The sequence below is a fragment of the Anomaloglossus baeobatrachus genome, chromosome 6 (genome assembly GCF_048569485.1).
Source record: "Anomaloglossus baeobatrachus isolate aAnoBae1 chromosome 6, aAnoBae1.hap1, whole genome shotgun sequence".
NCBI classification, from domain to species: domain Eukaryota; kingdom Metazoa; phylum Chordata; class Amphibia; order Anura; family Aromobatidae; genus Anomaloglossus; species Anomaloglossus baeobatrachus.
The window spans coordinates 545168913-545193128 of NC_134358.1; the positions used below are offsets into that span (position 1 = coordinate 545168913).

The following is a 24216-nucleotide window of genomic DNA, read 5'->3' on the forward strand; positions in this document are numbered from 1 at the left end:
TCGTGTCTCTTCCGTTCCGGTGATCCTCGCTAGTATTGCATGTATGACAGCTAAGCACTGATACCGGTGACTGGCTGCAGAAGACACATGAATGATGACGTCCTGTAACTCACTGCCAGATCGGCAAGGATCACCGGATCTTTGGTGCTGGAGTGACAGGGGGTTCACATGGTTCTTTACACTTCCACAATGTTTTAAAAAAAAAAAATAAATCACTGAAAATCCCTTTTTAAAGCTAAGCAGCCATGGACTACTGATGTGGCTTCTATACCAGGAGCCTGCAAATCTGTTTGGTCAAATCTCTAAATTGTAATAATTGTCAAATGGGAGTTACCATTTTTGTTTTAATAGGCTTTGTCCCTACAGGATCTACCACTGTCCACACAGGTTTTGATTGGATAAATTTGCATTTGGATAGATTTGCATCAGGCAGGTTTCAGTTTGGACGGATTTGCGTCGGGCAGGTTTCAGTTTGGACGGATTTGCGTCGGGCAGGTTTCCGTTGGCCGGATTTGCGTCGGGCAGGTTTCCGTTGGCCGGATTTGCGTCGGGCAGGTTTCCGTTGGCCGGATTTGCGTCGGGCAGGTTTCCGTTGGCCGGATTTGCGTCGGGCAGGTTTCCGTTGGCCGGATTTGCGTCGGGCAGGTTTCCGTTGGCCGGATTTGCGTCGGGCAGGTTTCCGTTGGCCGGATTTGCGTCGGGCAGGTTTCCGTTGGCCGGATTTGCGTCGGGCAGGTTTCCGTTGGCCGGATTTGCGTCGGGCAGGTTTCCGTTGGCCGGATTTGCGTCGGGCAGGTTTCCGTTGGCCGGATTTTCGTCGGGCAGGTTTCCGTTGGCCGGATTTTCGTCGGGCAGGTTTAAACCTTTTCGTTTTGGTGTATTACTATAGATGTAATGATGTTATTTCCTGGCACCGTGGCCGGCCGTCTCCTCTTCGCTCTTGAACTTGCTCTCCTCCGCTCTCCCTTCCATTGTGTTAATCCGTCATATTCCCGCCTCATCCATCTTTTTATTTCAATTGGGGTGAGGAGTTCATGAAGGCGCTGAAGCGGTATTTAGGTTGCAGGTTTTACATTGCAGTCTTTAATCTATATCCTTTATCTTAACCAAGTGGTATTTCACTGAAGTCCCTACATTTGGAAAAACAAAAATAAAACTAGTCTTGTTTGAAGGAGGGGTCCTGACCGTGGACTCCGGGGCGTCCCCCCTGACCGTGGACTCCTGTGTCTTTGCAGCTATGTTTGTTTGGAGAAATAAAACAGACTCCCAATCTAGTAACCCTATAAAACACGACAAGACAAAGGAAAAACCCGGCCCAGAAATGTTCCTGCCTCTATAAAGCATCGGTGTAGTGAGGAGGATCCTGATCTGTACCAATTCACAAGTTGTGTTTTTTTTTTTCATTATTTCTTGCAGAAAGAACGAAAGGACCATAAAACATAATGAGATCAGGAAAAAATATGGTAAGTTTGTCATCCTTTTTTTTTATTTTTAATATTTTACATTTTGTGTTTTTTTTTTTTTTTTGTTTGTTTTTTTTTTTATTTCCTTCCCCCCCGACTTATTTTATAGCTCCATGTTTTAAGCGCCGTCATGTAAAATGATGTGATTCCCTACATAGTATGCAGAAAAAAAGAAATTTAGACCTGCACATATGAATAGTCTGGTTTATATTGCAGCTTTCACGCTGATCACTAGACACGAGTGCCATACACTTCTTACCTTATGCACTTCACTTGTCAGCTTTGCTGTGTAGACTGGGCCAGGATAAGCAGGGAACAGGCAATATGATGGCTTCACTGCACTGACTGGAGCCCTGCGCACCTCCTTTTACCTGCAGCGTCGCTGGTGCCTCCTTTGATAAGTAGATCTGGCCCAACATCCATCCTTTAGATTGAAAGACACACATGATGTTTCATCAGCCCTACTAGTCATGGGTATCTCCAGAAATATCGCAGGGAGCAGGAGGTTATATATTACACAATTATTATTTTTTTTTTTTTATTTTTTTTTTCTCAACTCTAGTACCTGCTAATCTTTCATTATTTGTTATATTACCACTGTGTTTGTGCTGGGCTGATGCACATATACAGAAGCCAATCAGAAGAATCAGAGCTGCATGCAGTTTAAAGCATGGTGGATGACCAACTACTACTGACACTTACATCTTAGTCTTCTATTGTCTTTGTTGCAGTTTATTATTTCTTTCTAGTTTCATCCCTGTTTTTGTGTCCTCTGTCTGTGACGGCTTATTTTCTTGTGAAGATCGCAATCTTCCAATCTGATGACCTTTCCTCTATCATCTCGGCAGCGCTAGCGCTAAATGTAAAATCTCTGCTGAGCGCTGATAACGGGAATTGTTTGTTAGCTTGGGGACGGTGACCCTCAGCAAATAGTCACCTCCCTGCTTCTAAGATTTAGCTGCCCCTTTAGGCTATGTGTGCACTGACGTTTTTGCACTTCTCAAATACTGCGTTTTTGGCCGCAAAAAAAGCACAAATGCACCCGCGGCAATGCATTTTTATCGCATTTTGGTACGTTGTTTTTTTTTTTTTTTGCTTCGTTTTGCTGCGTTTTTCCAATGCATTCCATGGGTGAAAAACGCAGGAAAGAATTGACATGTCCATTTTTTTTTCTCTGGGGGGGTGGGGGTCTAACTAGCCCCCAAAATTTATGGTGGTAATTTTCAGAGTTCTATGTCGGCTCCCCTGACATGTCTGTTTTATTTTAGTAGATCCTTATATTTTTTTTTTTTGTCATTCTGATCCTCTGTTTATTCCTCCTGAAAACAAAGCAATACATTCACAACTGGGCATTACCATTCCTTCTTTGTTGTGTGTCCCTACTCTGCCTGACATGGCTCCATTAAAGCAGTTAGGGGTACTTTGCACGTTGCGACATTGCTACTGCGATGTCGTCGGGGTCAAATCGAAAGTGCCGCACATCCGGCGCCGGCAACGTTGTCGCAACGTGTAAAGCCTAGATGCGCCGATAAACGATCGCAAAAGCGTTGTAAATCGGCGATCTGTGTAGTGTCGGTCATTTCCATAATGTCGGTACGATGTTCCTCGCTCCTGCGGCAGCGCACATCGCTGTGTATGAAGCCGCAGGAGCGAGGAACATCTCCTACCTGCCTCCACCAGCTATACGGAAGGAAGGAGGTGGGCGGGATGTTTACGTCCCGCTAATCTCCGCCCCTCCGCTTCTATTGGCCGCCTGCCATGTGACGTCGCTATGACGCCGCACGACCCGCCCACTTAGGAAGGAGGCGAGTCGCCGGCCAAAGCGACGTCGCAGGACAGGTAAGTGCGTGTCCGCTACAGCAGCTATCACAAGATATTGCATCTGTGACGGGGGCGGGGGACTATCGCGCTCAGCATCTCTACAATCAGCTAGCGATGTTGCAGTGTGCAAAGTAGGGCTGTGGAGTTGGAGCTCATTTTGGTGGAGGCGGAGTCTGTATAAAATGCACCGACTCCTAAAATATATAATAAATTGGGGACAGTGGTGCAATGCAGAATGTGCTGAATATTTTACTAAATAATATCTAGTATAATGCTTATATTTAAGTGAAAAATGTATTGTATTGTATTGTAGTGCAATGTGAACATCAGACATTTAATCATTTTTGATACAATAATCAAGATATGTAGAACATAAAATATATTTATATAAAATATACACACTAACATTATATATATTACATACGCGCGCGCGCACACACGTTATATATGTACGGTAATCTACTGTATATTACATATTGTATTACATATTTACAATTTATTACAGTTTTTTGTGTTCTAAAGTTGTATCCAATAAATATATATTATGTTCTATCCAAATATCTTGATTATTGTATCATAAAAATGATTAAATGTCTGATCACATACACATGTTCATGTATTACAATAAATTTTTCACCTAACCATAAGCAATATATGTCGGTGTCGGTGCAAGAGAAATTGAGGAGTCTGAGTCGAAGGTTTGGTTTACCGACTCCACAGCCCTGGTGCAAAGTACCCCTTAGATTAATACCACCCAGTTGTTGTTTTGACGGTGGTTGTTTTGGTTGTGGTTGTTGTTGTTGTTGGTTCGGTTGTTTTCGTTGTGGTTGTTGTTGTTGTTGGTTCGGTTGTTTTCGTTGTGGTTGTTGTTGTTGTTGGTTCGGTTGTTTTCGTTGTGGTTGTTGTTGTTGGTGGTTTTTGCTTGGTGGTTGGTGCATTGGTGGTTGTTGTGTTGGTTGTTTTTGTTTGGCTGTTGTTCGTGGGTCTTTTGTTTTTTGGGGGTTTTTTTCTCTCCATTTCCAGGAGGAGCAACAGAGGGATGGCACAAAGAAAACTGCTCCAAAATAATGTCATGTTGAATGCAGATGTGTCAGAGTGGAGATGTCCTGCTTAATGATCGCCCCGGTCAATACTCAATAAATCCCGTCGTAGGCATATTTATATAATCCGCTGTCCCCAGTAGAAAGACGGAGGCTTGGGTTGAAGTTTAATCTCTACAGCGGGTGACAAACGTTTTGCAGACGAGCTTAATGTCTGCGCCGTGTAATCTTTCGGCGGTGTTAGCGGAGACCACGCCGGGGAGCAGCAAGGCCTTTACGCGCAGCCTATTGAAGCTTATTGCTGGATTTTGTTTTCCCGGCTCGGATTCATTTTCTGTTGCTTTTTCCGGCGGGATATAATGAATAATTTCCTTTTATGCAGATGGGAATTTGTGCAGGATGCGACATTGTTCTTCTGGGGGCTCGTTTCCTCCTTGTCCAACTTAATTCACTCTTTAATAAGGATGAGTGACAGAACGAGAAGAGATTTATTAACTCGGGCTCCGAAGATTAGACCACAAAATGTCAGCTCAGCCTCGTCTGTTGGGGATACGCTAATATGTATGCCGGATTTTTCATTTTTTTTTTCCGTTTACCCCCGACCAGCTTTTCTCATATAATTTGGATGATAATTAAGTATTAAGATTGCCTGGTGTGGAGAGACAGTGATGGCGGATAGTATAGACATTACTTCTTAAAAGGGGTCATCTGCCCTATATTTCTCCAAAAGGCAGGCCTAAAAATAATTAAAGGGGTTGTCCTCTACTTTTACATTGGCGTATCCTTAGGATAGGTCATCTGTCTGATCTGCCGGGTTCCGACACGGCGCACCCCCATCCGATCAACTGCTCTCCGTCCCGGAGGCGGCAGCAGGCTGCCGGAAATGCCCATCTCCGATGCTGCTCGTCAATGGTAGTGGTCGCCACCTGGTACTGCACATCCGCCTCTTATTCTAATCAATAGCAGCTACGGCCAAGTACTGACCATTTGCCTCCTATCAGAAGATGGAGCAACCCCGGAACTGAGCATTTGCTGCTGCCGCCGCCGGGACCGACAACAGTTGATCGGCGGGGGTGCAGGGTGTTGGACTCCAATCGATCAGACATTGATGACCTATCCTAAAGATAGGCCATCAATGTAAAAGTAGTGGACAATTCCTTTTAACCTTCTTCGTACCACTGCCCTGGTCCTACTGTGATTGGTTAGTTCAGTCACTAGTGTGGCCAGTGATTATCTGCAGCGGTCATACAAATTCTCTGCCAGAAGAGTAAGCAAGAAGGGCAGTACAGAGGTACATTAGAACAGGGTTTTTAAATTATTTTTAGACCATTATTTTTAGGTGCAGCAACTGAAAAAAAAAAAGTCAATTCTGATCTTTCAACCTTTTGGGTTTTTGTTGATTTTTTTTTTTTTTTTTTTTTTTTTTTACAGCTTTTTGTGTATAAATATAAATTGTATATTTTCATAGATCAGACTTGTACATTGTACAGATGCATCAATATCAGATGTGCTTTTTTTTTTCTTTTTTTTTTAAAAATCTTTTTGCCAGTAATTTGCTCTTATGTACTATATACTTTTTAATACTTTTGGTATTGGAGCATATAATCAAATGAATGATCTCTTCTTTTTTTTTTTTTGTTATGTAGCCCAGCCATAGACTCTGCATTAATAGGAGGACCAAATTGATGGTAATGGTGGCCATTGGGGAAGGCCCATGGCTACCATAATACGTCTGCACCGCATGATTTTTTTTAATTTTTTTTTTTTTTTTTATCCAGTAGGGACTTGTGTGCATTTCAGAACCGTATAAATGCTGCTTTCTGAGAGAGACCGCGGCATCTAAAGGGTTAAACAGCAGTAAACGGAGCTAGTTCTGGTCGCTGCTGTTACAATTCCCATGTGGAGAACGGGGGGGGGGGGTTAAGGTGGACATAAAGGTTGTCCAATTTACAAAATGTTATTTTCATATAGCCTACGAGGGAAATGTAAGTAATAGGAGTGTCCTCGTACGGATTCTCATTGGACAGCAGGTGTCAAAAGAGGCAATTAAAGTGTATCACCACGCCCCCAGTGCACCTCCAGCCTGATTTGCATATCTATTCTAAAATAGTTTTCTCATGACCAACACATCTGATTATGTGTGTGGTTAAAAAAAAAAAACACTTGGGGGGGAGAAGGAAATAAATAAATAAATGAAAGTCTTTTATTAGTAAGGGAAGAAGAATTCCAAACCTACAAGGCCATGTGTGGAAAAAGTGTTTTGTTTTTGTTTTTTTTGTTTTTTTGTTTTGTTTTTTCACCCATTAAAACAAACTGTGGTTTATTGCATCTCTGGGAAGCTTGAGTTTGTTGCACACAGGCCTGATTACTGCCACACTTGTTGTCAATCAAGAAATAACTTAAATAGGACCTGCCTGACAAAGTGAAGTAGACCAAAAGATCCTCAAAAGCTAGACATCATGCCGAGATCCAAAGAAATTCAGGAACCAATGAGAAACAAAGTAATTGAAATCTATCAGTCTGGAAAACGTTATAAAGCCATTTCGAAAGCTTTGGGACTCCAGCGTACCACAGTGGAAACCATTATCCAGAAATGGCGAAAATATGGAACAGTGGTGAACCTTCCCAGGAGTGGCTGGCCGACCAAAATTACCCCTAGAGCGCAGAGACTACTCATCGAAGAGGTCACAAAAGACCCCAGAAGAACATCCAAAACTGCAGGTCTCGCTTGCCTCAGTTAAGATCAGTGTTCATGACTCCACCATAAGAAAGTTACCGGGCAAAAATGGCCTGCATAGCAGAGTTCCCAGACAAAAACCCAAAAGAACATGAACATAAAGGCTCATCTCAGTTTTACTAAAAAACTTCTTGTGATTCCCAATATTTTTTTTTGGGAGACTACTTTGTAGACTGACTAGACAAAAGTTGAACTTTTGGAAGTTGTATGTCCCATTTACATCTGGAGTAGAAGTAACACGGCATTACAGAAAAGGAACATCATACCCACAGTAAAATATGGTGGTGGGAGTGTGATTTTTGTCTGAGGCTGTTATGCTGCTTCAGGACTTGGAAGACTTGGTGTGGTAAATGGAACCATGAATTCTGCATGAATTCTGCCGTCTACCAAAAAATCCTGAAGGAAAATGTCCAGCCATCGGTTCATGACCTCAAGCTGAAGTGCACTTCGGTTATGCAGCAGGACAATGATCCAAAATACACCAGCAAATCCACCTCCAAATGGCTTAAGAAGAACAAAATTAAGACTTTGGAGTGGTCTAGTCAAAGTCTTGACCTTTTTTAATCTGATTTGAGATCCTGTGGTAGGACCTCCTTTTAAAAAGGCAGCTCATGCTCGGAAACCCTCCAATGCGGCTGAATTACAACAATTCTGCAAGGATGAGTGGCCAAAATTTCTCAAGAGCGTTGTAATAGTCTCATTGCCAGTTATCGCATACGCTTGATTGCAGTTGTTGCTGCGAAGGGCGGCCCAACCAGTTACTAGGTATAGAGGGCAATCACATTTTCACACAGGGTCCTGTAGATTTGGATTTATTATTCCCTTAGTAATAAAGACCTTAATTTATAAGCTGCATTTTGCATTTACTTGTGTTTATCTTGATTTAATATATTTTAAATGTGTTTGATCTTAAATATTCAAGTGTGACAAACTTGCAAAAGAATAAAAAAATTTAGGAAGGGGGCAAACACTTTTTCACACCACGCACACAGTCCTAGCGGAAAGTGTTGGCACTCTTGAAATTTCTAGAAAATGAACTTTTTTTTCCCAGAACATTATTACAATGTCACATTTTGTTATACAAACTTTTTATTTCCTTTTGTGTGCAGCAATTTTAAGATTTCTCCACTGGTGTCAATGGGGTTTAGATCCAGACTCATTGCTGCCACTTCAAAACTCTCCAGTGCTTTTGTTTTCATCCATTTCTGGGGCGTATTGATGTGTTTAAGGTCATTGTCCAGCTGACCTAGGACATACCCCCCAGCTTTCTGACACTGGGCACTACATTGCCACCCAAAATCCATTGGTAATCTTCCTATTTCATGATGCCTTGCACACAGTAAGGATATCCAGGGCCAGAGGCAGCAAAATATCTCTGACCTCCACCATGTGTGACTGTAGGTACTGTGTTCTTTTCTTTGTAGGCCTCATTCTGTTTTCTGTAAACAGAATTATATGCTTTACTTAAAAGATCTATCTTTGTCTCATCTGTCCACAAGACGCTTTCCCAGCAGGATTTTGGTTACTCACGTACATTTTAGGAAACTGTCAAATGCTTTTTATATATTGGTGTCATTCGTGGGGTCCTCCTGGGTCTCCTCCATAGCGTTTCATTTCATTCAGATGTGGACTGATAATTCGCGCTTACACTGATGCCCCCTGAGCCTGCAACACAGCTGGAATTTCATTGAAACTTGATTGGGGCTTATCCACCATCTGGACTACCCTGCATTGCAACCTTCATCAATTTTTCTCGGCCATCCACAATGCAAGGAGATTAGCTACAGTGCCATGAGTTGTAAACTTCTTTTGATTATGTTGCGCGTCAAGAACAAAGGAACATCAAGATCTGTGGCGATGTACTTGTTGTTTTTCAGCAATTTTGATTCTCAGGTCCTCAGACAGTTCTCTTCTTTGTTCTCCATGCTTAGTTTGGCACACACACACAATGCAAAGATTGACTCAGCTTCTCCCTTTTTTTTTTTTTTTATCTGATTTTGTGTGCTTTTCATATTGCCCACACCTGTTACTTGTCACAGGTGAGTTTGATCGAGCATCTCGTGCTTGAAACAAAGTTGTTTTACCCAATATTTTGGAAAGCTGCCAACAAATTTGACCGGCCCTATTTTGGGGCGTTTGTGTGAAATTATGTAATTATGTCCCATTTGCCTACACCCCCACCCCCTTATACCACCCAATAAGACCTTGTAATAAAAGGGCTGTGAAAAGAAAGTGAGCGTTGTGTGGCAGTTCTGCGACAGGCCTGATTCAAGAGTGTCGCTCAACTCATCACTTCACAGGTAGGGTTTTTTGGGTTTTTTTTTTTTGCTATTTTTCAACATATTTAGTTTTTGTTTTTTTGGTTTTTTTTATATTATTATTTATTATTATAATAATTAATAATTAGTATTTATTTTTTATTTTTTTATTTCATTTTTTTTTTTTGTTTAAATCACTACTAAACAAAAATAATTTCCCTCGGTGAAGTCAACTGTTAAAAATTCCCCTTCACCCTTTTTGTACTTTGCCAATTACTCAATATAAAGAATTGCCGCATGGTCGATGACTAGTACTGCCGGGAACTGGAGAGCAAAGCAATTTTTAAAATGTCAGGTGCGGGGGTCTCGAGCCGCGGATGATACAAAAGAGAGTGAACTTTAAACAAGCGGCTCCATCTGTACAAATAGCGGTGAAGGTCTATTTGTGTGTTCTCAAAGCCTGGATTCAAGGCAAACACCAGGGACATAGAAATAATTACCGTTTCACCTGTTTCTACCTGCTTTTGCGGTATTATTACACTATCACAGGATGGAAGGATTTTTTTTTTTCTCTTCATGGTGTATCAGGCTTTATAGTCAATATCCATCGTCAAATACCACATTTTTGTTCTAAATAGGTCTAAATAGGACACGTTTCTTTGCTGATTAATTTCTGTGTATATCTTATTAGAGGTCAAAAATGGAGCTCCAAAACTTCTGCTACCTGCAGCCACCACTAGATGGAGCTTGGAAGCTTACCGCATACTGTCATGCACTGAGCTCCCCCTAGTGGTGGCTAGAGGTAGTGAGCTTTTTTTTTTTTTTTTTTTAAACCTCTATCTACGCTGAGGATTTGGTGCTCTGTATCAGAAAAATAGAACTTATTAAAGATATATTTAAATGGGTTTTCCAGCCAACAAAATGTTAAGACACAGTGATTAAAAATAAAGCAGTGTCTGTCCCTATTACTGTAGGCTCTGTTTCCCCGCACTGACCAGATCAGCCGACGTGCAGGTGGATTGGAGAAAAATGCCTTTGAACAAGAAATGGTGTAAAATCAGAATAATAACCATTACCGGTCTCGTTAGTGTTTTGTGAGCGGCAACAGGACAGGTTTACATTACATCATAAAACACTTGGGGGTGAGGGGGGTCACGTCAGCCATCGAAAATGGGAGCAGTAAATGTTCCCTAATACCGTCACCCCCGTCAGTGATTTCTGTGTGATTTGTGGAGCGCTCCGTCACTGCACAGGAAGAGCAGGAACACATTAATATGGATCTGTCTGTGGCATCGCCTGGCATTGACCTTCCACATAACATTGCCGGTTGTGCTATCTGCTAAGCCTTTATGTACTAAATCGGAAAGGTTTGGGGTTTTTTTTTTGTCTGTTTTATGTGTATACAGCTCCGCTGTAGAGTAATGTGCGTCCCTGGCTACAGAATACAAACATCCTATGTGTAGTCCAGCCACAAAGATGTTTCACTCCTTAATTATTTACTTATTTTGGGGAGTTCGATTACGGCAATACCAAATGTATGTTGTTTTGGTGTCTGTTGTGGTGGTTTGGGGGGCGGGGTGTTGTGGTTGTTCCGGGGGCTATTGTTGGGGGGGGTGAGGGGGGGGTGTGGTTGGTGTCTGGCTGTGGTTGGGGGGCTGTTATGGTTGCTGTGTGTTGTTGGGGGGAGTTGGTGTGTGGTTGCTAGAGAGTGGGTGTTGTGGTTGGTATGCTGTTGCGTGGTGTGTGGTTTTTATTGTTGGGGGTGTGTTGTGATTGGGAGGTTTTGGTGTGTTGTGGTTGATGTGCTGTTGGGGGTGTGTGGTCATTGTAAGTTGTGGCTGGTGTGTATTGGAGGCGTTTTAGTGGTTGGGGTGTGTTGTGATTGGTATGTGGAGGTTTGGGTGTGGTTGTTTTGGGAGGTGTTGGTTGTGGTTAGTGCGTTCGGTGATGTTGGGGAGGGGGGGGGTTTGTATAGTGTTTGCGTGTGTTGTGATGTATTGTGGGGGGGGTTGGGTGTGGTTGTTAGGGGATTATTGGTGTTGGGGGGGGGGGCATTGTGTGGTGTAGTTGTCGGGTGTGGTTGGTGTGGTGTGGTGTGTTGTGGTTAGGTTGTACGTGCGTGTCTGCTCGGGAGTGATGTGATAAAACGCATCCCAGGAGCCCTGCAAACCGAGACCGGCGGGGGCCCAGGGGAAGTAACTATTACTGCTTTTGTAATTTTAGACACCATAATTAAATATAGTGCTGGGATTTTCATCATTTTACATTTTTTCTATAATGTTTATTTCTTCACTATTCGTATGACGCAGCAGTTTGTTGTGTATTCTGAGTTCCAGATTATTCTTTTCCTCTAAGTTTACAGTGCCTTGCAAAAGTATTCGGACCCCTTGAATTTTTCAACCTTTTCCCACATTTCCGGCTTCAAACATCAAGATAAAAAAATTAAAATTTTATGATTCAAGAATCCACAAGTGGGACACAATTGTGAAGTTGACCAAAATTTATTGTTTATTTTAAACTTTTATAAAAATAATAAACTGAAAATTGGGGCGTGCAATATTATTCATCCCCTTTCAGTTAAATACTTTGTAGCGCCCCCTTTTGCTGCGATTACAGCTGCAGTCTCTTGGGGTATGTGTCTATCAGTTTTGCATATGGAGAGACTGAAATTCTCGCCCATTCTTTCTTTGTAAACAGCTGGAGCTGAGTGAGGTTGGATGGAGGCGTTTGTGAACAGCAGTTTTCAGCTCTTTCCACAGATTCTCAATTGGGTTCAGGTCTGGACTGTGACTTGGCCATTCTAACACCTGGATACGTTTATTTGTGAACCATTCCATTGTAGATTTTGCTTTATGTTTGGGATCATTGTCTTGTTGGAAGACAAATCTCCGTCCCAGTCTCAGGTCTTTAGCAGACTCCAACAGGTTTTCTTCAAGAATAGTCCTGTATTTGGCTCCATCCATCTTCCCATCAATTTTTCCTGTCCTCTTCCTTGTCCCTGCTGAAGAAAAGCAGGCATAAACCATGATGCTGCCACCGCCATGTTTGACAGTGGGGATGATGTGTTCAGGGTGATGAGCTGTGTTACTTTTACGCCAAATATATAATTTGGCATTGTGCCCAAATAGTTCGATTTTGGTTTCATCTGACCAGAGCACCTTCTTCCACATGTTTGGTGTCTCCAGGTGGCTTGTGGCAAACTTTTATACGACCCTTTTTATGGATATCTTTGAGAAATGGCTTTCTTCACCAGAACATTAAAATTTTTATCTTTGTTTGAAGCCTGAAATGTGGGAAAAGGTTAAAAAAATTCAAGGGGGCCTAATAATTTTGCTAGGCACTATATATGCTGATATACAGGCGGCATATTGTTTCTATTAACATTTTTTTTTTTTTTTTTTCTGTTTTTAGAAACAAAGTTTTTCAAATGTGATTTATAAATTTTATAAAAAAAATATATTTTAAATATGAAATGTATAATAAATTATATTTATTCAACGTGAATGTGTTAATTATATTTAATATTTAAACTGTCTTTCTGTGATCTAAGCTGCATTAGTCACAAATTGTGCTGTATTTTCTAATCTATTTATATAATTAATTATTAATAATATTTATTTTATTTTTATCTTTTCTTTTTTTTTATTTTTTTTTCTAGGTCTCCTGCAGGATATGGATCACCCCTACAGCAAGTTTGATAGCCAGTAGAGTTGGATGAGATCTGTGTATCTGGCTCCGTCCTGCCGCATGACTGACAGCAGATCATTTTCCCGAGTGCATGAGGCTCCTGGATGCTAAAGCCGACCATAGACTTTGTGACCGCTGCCAACGATCGATCGGGTGACTGGCATTCATTCGGTCTATGGCCGCCAATATTCGATCCGACCATCAGATTTATTCCATTGGTTAGAACGTGTATCGGGACTGCTTTATCTGTTATTAATGATTTAGCCCTTTGATTAGAGGATTGCTGGTCCAGCAATGGTGGGAACCTCATTCCCATTGACCTAGACATCTGCACCCATTAGCATCCCGATCGGATCCGGGCAAATCTTCGCCTCTATAGCCAGCATACGCCGGCCATCTCTCCGGACACATCTGTTTTATTAAATACCTGCATTCCCTATGTAATAACTATTCCAGGACATCTTTGTGTCATTCCTCTGTTACTCCTCCTGGAAAATTATAAAGACATTGACAGACGGGCATTACCATACACCTCATCTTTAAACTGTGCATTCCCAGTTTTTGTGTAGGGAAGAATCCAATCGACAAGAGCAAGGGTAGCACCCACTTGTTAGTTTATTTATGCTTTTCCAGGAGGAGTAACAGAGGAACAGTGCAAAACATTGCTTCAGAGTGTTTTATTTTTGGAAACAAATTGCACGCTTAAACCCCCCCCCCCCCCCATGCCTCCTCAATAAAAAAAAAAAATAGCATAACTCTGGAGCAGTGTGTTGTATTGTTCCTCTGTTATTCATCTTGGAAATTATTAAATGCTGCCATTGCCAGTTGGCGTTGTCGCTACTCATTGCTGAAAATGTCAAGAGTTTATTGACCAGGAGAAAGGTTGCAGCACCTGTCAATTTATCTGTACATTTCCAGGAAGAGTAAAAGAGAAACCATGGAAAGATGCCCCAAAATCATTAGATGGAGAATGTAAGTATTTTCCGAAACGCACGTCGGGAGAAATTCCCGGTTTGGTTTAGCATGCATTTTTTTTTTTCACTATTTCTTTACCATGTTACTTTTTGTTTTTAAAAAATTATTTTTTTTATCTCACTGTGGACATAATGTGTATATGTGGATGAATTTTTAGTAGTTTTCACTTTTGTATATTCTGTGTTGTTTTTATTTTTCTTTTTGCACATTGTAATGTATTAGCCGTACTTTGCATGATTGTCGGGATTTATCACTTCTCTCGAATACAGTTTTGGATTGTCACCATTACCCCTGGCGTGTAAGGCTCATTTCAGTGAGTTGGTAAAAATGATAACAGACTCCGATCCTCCCGCACCAGAAATTTACACTCCCCTCTATAGGATGAGTTCGGTATTGCAGCTCAGCCCTGGTTATGTGACTACCTGCTATACCACACACAAACTATGGACAAGAGGGGCGCTGTTTCTAGATAAAACTATAAGATCCAAGCTTTTTAATTCCGTTAATGGAAATGGGCCATCAAAAATGGATTATCTAAAAAGAAGTTTTTTATTTTAAGTGTCATTTTAATCTATTTTGACTTATTTTTTATTATTATTTTTTTATACCCTGACCTCTAGGGGTAATTTTGGACTCCTACTTCCTGTTGGGCATATGAACATTATCAATAGACTGACCCTATTTGTATGAAAGCATAAATTAATCATCCTCTAATCATGGCAAAGAAGGGGAGGAGGTTAGCTGTAATATCACCTATTGTGAATAATGGAGCCTGTTATCAATCATTGAAGAAGAGGTGAGCTGTGACATCCCCTATTGTGAATGGTGGATCCTGTGTTAACCCCTCTGTGCAGTAGATAAACAGAATCCACCACTCACAATAGGTGATGTCACAGCTCACCTTCTCCTGTTCAATGACTGATAACACCTCCTATATACAGTAGATATCAGGCCTTTTACAGGAGGAGTAGGTAAGCTGTGACATCACTTATTGTGAATGGTGGATCCTGTGTTATCCTCTCTATCAGGGCCGGATTATAGGCGGGGCAAGCGGGGCTCCAGCCCAGGGGCCCCCACCAAAAGAGCTTCTAAGGGGGCCCCACCACCAGGCCCATACTTGTCAGCATTTTTTTTTTCTTCACACCCTCTCCCCCTCCGTAAAGACAGTCTAATAAATCAGCTGTGTTTTCGGAGGGGAAGGGGGGCGGGCGGTGCACCGGCATTTATTTGTATCTGCGTCTTTAAGACGCAAAAACAAACTGCGGGCACAGGACGCTGAATGACCCCGGAAGTACCAGCGATTGTACTTCCGGGGTCAGAGGTGTGCCAATGAGCTCCCTGCTATGTGCTGCGGCCGTCATGGGCGTACCAAGCGAGGGGCGGGGGGGCACCTGCCCCCCCACCCTAGAAGCAGGGGCATGGTGTAATGGGCCGCTGTATGTGCAGCCACGCTCCTCCGCAGTGTGTGCATGCAGGCCCGACACACTAGCTGCAGCAGGAGGCAGCGCTGTGCCGGCTCTGCTGTGTGCTGCGTGTCCGGCATGCACACAATGCAGAGGAGCGCGCCGGAGCCGGTGCTCGCAGCTTCCTCCTTCTTCCTATTCAAATGTATTTGCGTCTTTCAGACGTAAATACATTTGAACAGCGCGCCGGGACTGGGCCCCGCCCCCGACATGCAGTAACGTGATGAGATCAGCACCTTGCTGACGTCATCACAGTGCTGCGGGCGCCGGCACACAGGGGAGATCAGATGGTAAGCGCTCCATGAAGGAGCCGAAGAGACAGGTTTAATTAATGATGATGAGTGGGGAGGGGCTGAGGACACATAACAGGGAACATCTGTGAAGGAAGTGGAACACAGCTTTGTGACAGGCAGAGGGGGAGCACTGTATTCCGAGGGAGGGGGGAGGCAGGAGTGTATAGGGATGGGGCAGTGTGATTTGTGTGTGTAGGGGGTGATGAGGGTTGCATTGTATTGTGTGTGGGGGGAGGGGTAATGGGGGGGTGCATTGTGTGTGTGTGTGTGTGTGTGTGTGTGGTGATGGGGAGATGCATTGTGTGTGTGTGTGTGTGTGTGTGTGTGTGTAGGGGGTGATGGGTGGGTGCATTGTATGTGTTGTGTGGGGGGAGTAATGGGGGGTCCATTGTAATTGTGTGTGTGTGTGTGTGTGTGTGTGTGTGTAGGGAAGAAAGGTGGGTGCATTGTATTTGTGTGTGTGTGTAGAGGGTGATGGGGGGTGCATTGTGTGTGTGTGTGTTTGTAGGGGGTGATGGGTGCATTGTGTGTGTAGGGGGTGATGGGTGGTGCATTGTGTGTGTGTGTGTGTAGGGGGTGATGGGTGGTGCATTGTGTGTGTGTGTGTGTGTAGGGGGTGATGGGGGGCGCATTGTGTGTGTGTGTGTGTGTGTGTGTGTAGGGGGTGATGGGGGGCGCATTGTGTGTGTGTGTGTGTGTGTGTGTGTGTGTAGGGGAAAAGGGGGTGCATTGTGTGTGTGTGTGTGTGTAGGGGGTGATGGGGGTGCATTGTGTGTGTGTGTGTGTGTGTGTGTGTGTGTAGGCGGTAAAGGGGGGTGCATTGTGTGTGTGTGTGTGTGTGTGTGTGGGGGGTGATGGGTGGGTGCATTGTGTGTGTCAGAGCTGTGTATGTGTCAGAGCTGTGTATGTGTCAGAGCTGTGTATGTGTCAGAGCTGTGTATGTGTCAGAGCTGTGTATGTGTCAGAGCTGTGTATGTGTCAGAGCTGTGTATGTGTCAGAGCTGTGTATGTGTCAGAGCTGTGTATGTGTCAGAGCTGTGTATGTGTCAGAGCTGTGTATGTGTCAGAGCTGTGTGTGTGTGTGTGTGTGTGTCAGAGCTGTGTGTGTGTGTCAGAGCTGTGTGTGTGTGTGTCAGAGCTGTGTGTGTGTGTGTCAGAGCTGTGTGTGTGTGTGTGTCAGAGCTGTGTGTGTGTGTCAGAGCTGTGTGTGTCAGAGCTGTGTGTGTCAGAGCTGTGTGTGTCAGAGCTGTGTGTGTCAGAGCTGTGTGTGTCAGAGCTGTGTGTGTCAGAGCTGTGTGTGTCAGAGCTGTGTGTGTCAGAGCTGTGTGTGTCAGAGCTGTGTGTGTGTGTGTCAGAGCTGTGTGTGTGTGTCAGAGCTGTGTGTGTGTGTCAGAGCTGTGTGTCAGAGCTGTGTGTGTGTGTCAGAGCTGTGTGTGTGTGTCAGAGCTGTGTGTGTGTGTCAGAGCTGTGTGTGTGTGTCAGAGCTGTGTGTGTGTGTCAGAGCTGTGTGTGTGTGTCAGAGCTGTGTGTGTCTGTGTGTCTGTGTGTGTCAGAGCTGTGTGTGTGTCTGTGTGTGTCAGAGCTGTGTGTCTGTGTGTGTCAGAGCTGTGTGTGTGTCTGTGTGTGTCAGAGCTGTGTGTGTGTCTGTGTGTGTCAGAGCTGTGTGTGTGTCTGTGTGTGTCAGAGCTGTGTGTGTGTGTGTCAGAGCTGTGTGTGTGTGTGTCAGAGCTGTGTGTGTGTGTGTGTCAGAGCTGTGTGTGTGTGTGTGTCAGAGCTGTGTGTGTGTGTGTGTCAGAGCTGTGTGTGTGTGTGTGTCAGAGCTGTGTGTGTGTGTGTCAGAGCTGTGTGTGTGTGTGTCAGAGCTGTGTGTGTGTGTGTCAGAGCTGTGTGTGTGTGTGTCAGAGCTGTGTGTGTGTGTGTCAGAGCTGTGTGTGTGTGTGTCAGAGCTGTGTGTGTGTGTGTCAGAGCTGTGTGTGTGTGTGTCAGAGCTGTGTGTGTGTGTGTCAGAGCTGTGTGTGTGTGTGTCAGAGCTGTGTGTGTGTGTGTCAGAGCTGTGTATGTGTCAGAGCTGTGTATGTGTCAGAGCTGTGTATGTGTCAGAGCTGTGTGTGTGTGTCAGAGCTGTGTGTGTGTGTCAGAGCTGTGTGTGTGTGTCAGAGCTGTGTGTGTGTGTCAGAGCTGTGTGTGTGTGTCAGAGCTGTGTGTGTGTCTGTGTGTGTCAGAGCTGTGTGTGTGTCTGTGTGTGTCAGAGCTGTGTGTGTGTCTGTGTGTGTCAGAGCTGTGTGTGTCAGAGCTGTGTGTGTGTGTGTCAGAGCTGTGTGTGTCAGAGCTGTGTGTGTGTGTGTCAGAGCTGTGTGTGTGTGTGTGTGTGTCAGAGCTGTGTGTGTGTGTGTGTCAGAGCTGTGTGTGTGTCTGTGTGTCAGAGCTGTGTGTGTGTGTCAGAGCTGTGTGTGTGTGTCAGAGCTGTGTGTGTGTGTCAGAGCTGTGTGTGTGTGTGTGTCAGAGCTGTGTGTGTGTGTGTGTCAGAGCTGTGTGTGTGTGTCAGAGCTGTGTGTGTGTGTGTCAGAGCTGTGTGTGTGTGTGTGTCAGAGCTGTGTGTGTGTGTGTCAGAGCTGTGTGTGTGTCAGAGCTGTGTGTGTGTCAGAGCTGTGTGTGTGTCAGAGCTGTGTGTGTGTCAGAGCTGTGTGTGTGTCAGAGCTGTGTGTGTCAGAGCTGTGTGTGTCAGAGCTGTGTGTGTGTGTCAGAGCTGTGTGTGTGTGTCAGAGCTGTGTGTGTGTGTCAGAGCTGTGTGTGTGTGTCAGAGCTGTGTGTGTGTGTCAGAGCTGTGTGTGTGTGTCAGAGCTGTGTGTGTGTGTCAGAGCTGTGTGTGTGTGTCAGAGCTGTGTGTGTGTGTGTGTGTCAGAGCTGTGTGTGTGTGTGTGTGTGTCAGAGCTGTGTGTGTGTGTGTCAGAGCTGTGTGTGTGTGTCAGAGCTGTGTGTGTGTCAGAGCTGTGTGTGTGTGTGTGTCAGAGCTGTGTGTGTGTGTGTCAGAGCTGTGTGTGTGTGTGTCAGAGCTGTGTGTGTCAGAGCTGTGTGTGTCAGAGCTGTGTGTGTGTCAGAGCTGTGTGTGTGTCAGAGCTGTGTGTGTGTCAGAGCTGTGTGTGTGTCAGAGCTGTGTGTGTGTCAGAGCTGTGTGTGTCAGAGCTGTGTGTGTCAGAGCTGTGTGTGTCAGAGCTGTGTGTGTCAGAGCTGTGTGTGTCAGAGCTGTGTGTGTCAGAGCTGTGTGTGTGTGTGTGTGTCAGAGCTGTGTGTGTGTGTCAGAGCTGTGTGTGTCAGAGCTGTGTGTGTGTGTCAGAGCTGTGTGTGTGTGTCAGAGCTGTGTGTGTGTGTCAGAGCTGTGTGTGTGTGTCAGAGCTGTGTGTGTCAGAGCTGTGTGTGTCAGAGCTGTGTGTGTGTGTGTCAGAGCTGTGTGTGTGTGTGTGTCAGAGCTGTGTGTGTGTGTGTCAGAGCTGTGTGTGTGTGTGTGTGTGTCAGAGCTGTGTGTGTGTGTGTGTCAGAGCTGTGTGTGTGTGTGTGTGTCAGAGCTGTGTGTGTGTGTGTGTGTCAGAGCTGTGTGTGTGTCAGAGCTGTGTGTGTGTCAGAGCTGTGTGTGTGTCAGAGCTGTGTGTGTGTCAGAGCTGTGTGTGTGTCAGAGCTGTGTGTGTGTCAGAGCTGTGTGTGTGTGTCAGAGCTGTGTGTGTGTCAGTGTGTGTCAGAGCTGTGTGTGTGTGTGTGTGTGTCAGAGCTGTGTGTGTGTGTGTCAGAGCTGTGTGTGTGTGTGTCAGAGCTGTGTGTGTGTGTGTGTGTCAGAGCTGTGTGTGTGTGTGTGTCAGAGCTGTGTGTGTGTGTCAGAGCTGTGTGTGTGTGTCAGAGCTGTGTGTGTGTGTCAGAGCTGTGTGTGTCAGAGCTGTGTGTGTCAGAGCTGTGTGTGTGTGTCAGAGCTGTGTGTGTGTGTCAGAGCTGTGTGTGTCAGAGCTGTGTGTGTCAGAGCTGTGTGTGTGTGTGTCAGAGCTGTGTGTGTGTGTGTGTCAGAGCTGTGTGTGTGTGTGTCAGAGCTGTGTGTGTGTGTGTGTGTGTCAGAGCTGTGTGTGTGTGTGTGTCAGAGCTGTGTGTGTGTGTGTGTGTCAGAGCTGTGTGTGTGTGTGTGTGTCAGAGCTGTGTGTGTGTCAGAGCTGTGTGTGTGTCAGAGCTGTGTGTGTGTCAGAGCTGTGTGTGTGTCAGAGCTGTGTGTGTGTCAGAGCTGTGTGTGTGTCAGAGCTGTGTGTGTGTGTCAGAGATGTGTGTGTGTCAGAGATGTGTGTGTGTGTGTGTCAGAGCTGTGTGTGTGTCTGTGTGTGTCAGAGCTGTGTGTGTGTCTGTGTGTGTCAGAGCTGTGTGTGTCTGTGTGTGTCAGAGCTGTGTGTGTGTGTGTGTGTGTCAGAGCTGTGTGTGTGTGTGTCAGAGCTGTGTGTGTGTGTCAGAGCTGTGTGTGTCAGAGCTGTGTGTGTGTGTGTCAGAGCTGTGTGTGTGTGTGTGTCAGAGCTGTGTGTGTGTGTGTCAGAGCTGTGTGTGTGTGTGTGTGTCAGAGCTGTGTGTGTGTGTGTGTCAGAGCTGTGTGTGTGTGTGTGTCAGAGCTGTGTGTGTGTGTGTGTGTCAGAGCTGTGTGTGTGTCAGAGCTGTGTGTGTGTCAGAGCTGTGTGTGTGTCAGAGCTGTGTGTGTGTGTGTGTGTCAGAGCTGTGTGTGTGTGTGTGTGTCAGAGCTGTGTGTGTGTCAGAGCTGTGTGTGTGTCAGAGCTGTGTGTGTGTCAGAGCTGTGTGTGTGTCAGAGCTGTGTGTGTGTCAGAGCTGTGTGTGTGTCAGAGCTGTGTGTGTGTCAGAGCTGTGTGTGTGTCAGAGCTGTGTGTGTGTCAGAGCTGTGTGTGTGTGTCAGAGATGTGTGTGTGTCAGAGATGTGTGTGTGTCAGAGATGTGTGTGTGTGTGTGTCAGAGCTGTGTGTGTGTCTGTGTGTGTCAGAGCTGTGTGTGTGTCTGTGTGTGTCAGAGCTGTGTGTGTCTGTGTGTGTCAGAGCTGTGTGTGTCAGAGCTGTGTGTGTGTGTGTGTCAGAGCTGTGTGTGTGTGTGTGTCAGAGCTGTGTGTGTGTGTGTGTCAGAGCTGTGTGTGTGTGTGTGTGTCAGAGCTGTGTGTGTCAGAGCTGTGTGTGTGTGTCAGAGCTGTGTGTGTGTGTCAGAGCTGTGTGTGTGTGTCAGAGCTGTGTGTGTGTCAGAGCTGTGTGTGTGTGTCAGAGCTGTGTGTGTGTGTGTCAGAGCTGTGTGTGTGTGTGTGTCAGAGCTGTGTGTGTGTGTGTGTGTCAGAGCTGTGTGTGTCAGAGCTGTGTGTGTGTGTGTGTGTCAGAGCTGTGTGTGTCAGAGCTGTGTGTGTGTGTGTCAGAGCTGTGTGTGTGTGTGTCAGAGCTGTGTGTGTGTGTGTCAGAGCTGTGTGTGTGTGTGTCAGAGCTGTGTGTGTGTCAGAGCTGTGTGTGTGTCAGAGCTGTGTGTGTGTCAGAGCTGTGTGTGTCAGAGCTGTGTGTGTCAGAGCTGTGTGTGTGTCAGAGCTGTGTGTGTGTCAGAGCTGTGTGTGTCAGAGCTGTGTGTGTGTGTGTGTCAGAGCTGTGTGTGTGTCAGAGCTGTGTGTGTGTGTGTCAGAGCTGTGTGTGTGTGTGTCAGAGCTGTGTGTCAGAGCTGTGTGTGTCAGAGCTGTGTGTGTCAGAGCTGTGTGTGTCAGAGCTGTGTGTGTCAGAGCTGTGTGTGTGTCAGTGTGTGTCAGAGCTGTGTGTGTCAGAGCTGTGTGTGTGTGTGTGTGTGTCAGAGCTGTGTGTGTGTGTGTCAGAGCTGTGTGTGTGTGTGTCAGAGCTGTGTGTGTGTCAGAGCTGTGTGTGTGTCAGAGCTGTGTGTGTGTCAGAGCTGTGTGTGTGTCAGAGCTGTGTGTGTGTCAGAGCTGTGTGTGTGTCAGAGCTGTGTGTGTGTCAGAGCTGTGTGTGTCAGAGCTGTGTGTGTGTGTGTGTCAGAGCTGTGTGTGTGTCAGAGCTGTGTGTGTGTGTGTCAGAGCTGTGTGTGTCAGAGCTGTGTGTGTCAGAGCTGTGTGTGTCAGAGCTGTGTGTGTCAGAGCTGTGTGTGTCAGAGCTGTGTGTGTCAGAGCTGTGTGTGTGTCAGTGTGTGTCAGAGCTGTGTGTGTGTCAGTGTGTGTCAGAGCTGTGTGTGTGTGTGTGTGTCAGAGCTGTGTGTGTGTGTGTCAGAGCTGTGTGTGTGTGTGTCAGAGCTGTGTGTGTGTGTGTCAGAGCTGTGTGTGTGTGTGTGTCAGAGCTGTGTGTGTGTGTGTCAGAGCTGTGTGTGTGTGTCAGAGCTGTGTGTGTGTGTCAGAGCTGTGTGTGTGTGTGTGTGTCAGAGCTGTGTGTGTGTGTCAGAGCTGTGTGTGTGTGTCAGAGCTGTGTGTGTGTGTCAGAGCTGTGTGTGTGTGTCAGAGCTGTGTGTGTGTGTCAGAGCTGTGTGTGTGTGTCAGAGCTGTGTGTGTGTGTCAGAGCTGTGTGTGTGTGTCAGAGCTGTGTGTGTGTGTCAGAGCTGTGTGTGTGTGTCAGAGCTGTGTGTGTCAGAGCTGTGTGTGTCAGAGCTGTGTGTGTGTGTCAGAGCTGTGTGTGTGTGTGTCAGAGCTGTGTGTGTGTGTGTCAGAGCTGTGTGTGTGTGTGTGTGTGTCAGAGCTGTGTGTGTGTGTGTCAGAGCTGTGTGTGTGTGTGTGTGTCAGAGCTGTGTGTGTGTGTGTGTGTCAGAGCTGTGTGTGTGTCAGAGCTGTGTGTGTGTCAGAGCTGTGTGTGTCAGAGCTGTGTGTGTGTCAGAGCTGTGTGTGTGTGTCAGAGATGTGTGTGTGTCAGAGATGTGTGTGTGTGTGTGTCAGAGCTGTGTGTGTGTCTGTGTGTGTCAGAGCTGTGTGTGTGTCTGTGTGTGTCAGAGCTGTGTGTGTCTGTGTGTGTCAGAGCTGTGTGTGTCAGAGCTGTGTGTGTGTGTGTGTCAGAGCTGTGTGTGTGTGTGTGTCAGAGCTGTGTGTGTGTGTGTGTGTGTCAGAGCTGTGTGTGTCAGAGCTGTGTGTGTCAGAGCTGTGTGTGTGTGTCAGAGCTGTGTGTGTGTGTCAGAGCTGTGTGTGTGTGTCAGAGCTGTGTGTGTGTGTCAGAGCTGTGTGTGTGTGTCAGAGCTGTGTGTGTGTGTGTCAGAGCTGTGTGTGTGTGTGTCAGAGCTGTGTGTGTGTGTGTCAGAGCTGTGTGTGTGTGTGTCAGAGCTGTGTGTGTGTGTGTCAGAGCTGTGTGTGTGTGTGTCAGAGCTGTGTGTGTGTGTGTGTGTCAGAGCTGTGTGTGTCAGAGCTGTGTGTGTGTGTGTCAGAGCTGTGTGTGTGTGTGTCAGAGCTGTGTGTGTGTGTGTCAGAGCTGTGTGTGTGTGTGTCAGAGCTGTGTGTCAGAGCTGTGTGTGTGTGTGTCAGAGCTGTGTGTGTGTGTGTCAGAGCTGTGTGTGTGTGTGTCAGAGCTGTGTGTGTGTGTGTCAGAGCTGTGTGTGTGTCAGAGCTGTGTGTGTGTCAGAGCTGTGTGTGTGTCAGAGCTGTGTGTGTGTCAGAGCTGTGTGTGTGTCAGAGCTGTGTGTGTGTCAGAGCTGTGTGTGTGTGTGTCAGAGCTGTGTGTGTCAGTGTGTGTCAGAGCTGTGTGTCAGAGCTGTGTGTGTGTGTGTGTGTCAGAGCTGTGTGTGTGTCTGTGTGTGTCAGAGCTGTGTGTGTGTCTGTGTGTGTCAGAGCTGTGTGTGTGTCTGTGTGTGTCAGAGCTGTGTGTGTGTGTGTGTGTCAGAGCTGTGTGTGTCAGAGCTGTGTGTGTGTGTCAGAGCTGTGTGTGTGTGTCAGAGCTGTGTGTGTGTGTCAGAGCTGTGTGTGTGTGTCAGAGCTGTGTGTGTGTGTGTCAGAGCTGTGTGTGTGTGTGTCAGAGCTGTGTGTGTGTGTGTCAGAGCTGTGTGTGTGTGTGTCAGAGCTGTGTGTGTGTGTGTCAGAGCTGTGTGTGTGTGTGTCAGAGCTGTGTGTGTGTGTGTCAGAGCTGTGTGTGTGTGTGTGTGTCAGAGCTGTGTGTGTCAGAGCTGTGTGTGTGTGTGTCAGAGCTGTGTGTGTGTGTGTCAGAGCTGTGTGTGTGTGTGTCAGAGCTGTGTGTGTGTGTGTCAGAGCTGTGTGTGTGTGTGTCAGAGCTGTGTGTCAGAGCTGTGTGTGTGTGTGTCAGAGCTGTGTGTGTGTGTGTCAGAGCTGTGTGTGTGTGTGTCAGAGCTGTGTGTGTGTGTGTCAGAGCTGTGTGTGTGTGTCAGAGCTGTGTGTGTGTCAGAGCTGTGTGTGTGTCAGAGCTGTGTGTGTGTCAGAGCTGTGTGTGTGTCAGAGCTGTGTGTGTGTGTGTCAGAGCTGTGTGTGTCAGAGCTGTGTGTGTCAGAGCTGTGT

The 24216-nt window shown here is 45.8% G+C and overlaps 1 protein-coding gene across 1 annotated transcript in view; it reads left to right on the plus strand.

The window, feature by feature from the left end:
- PTTG1IP2 (PTTG1IP family member 2) overlaps positions 1 to 14269 on the plus strand; it is a 95496-nt gene extending 81227 nt beyond the window's left edge. The window contains 2 exon segments of the mRNA XM_075315628.1: positions 1417 to 1463; positions 12978 to 14269. Of these exon segments, the coding sequence (XP_075171743.1) occupies positions 1417 to 1463; positions 12978 to 13027 (97 nt within the window). The 3' untranslated portion in view covers positions 13028 to 14269.
- The last annotated feature ends 9947 nt before the right edge of the window (positions 14270 to 24216 follow it).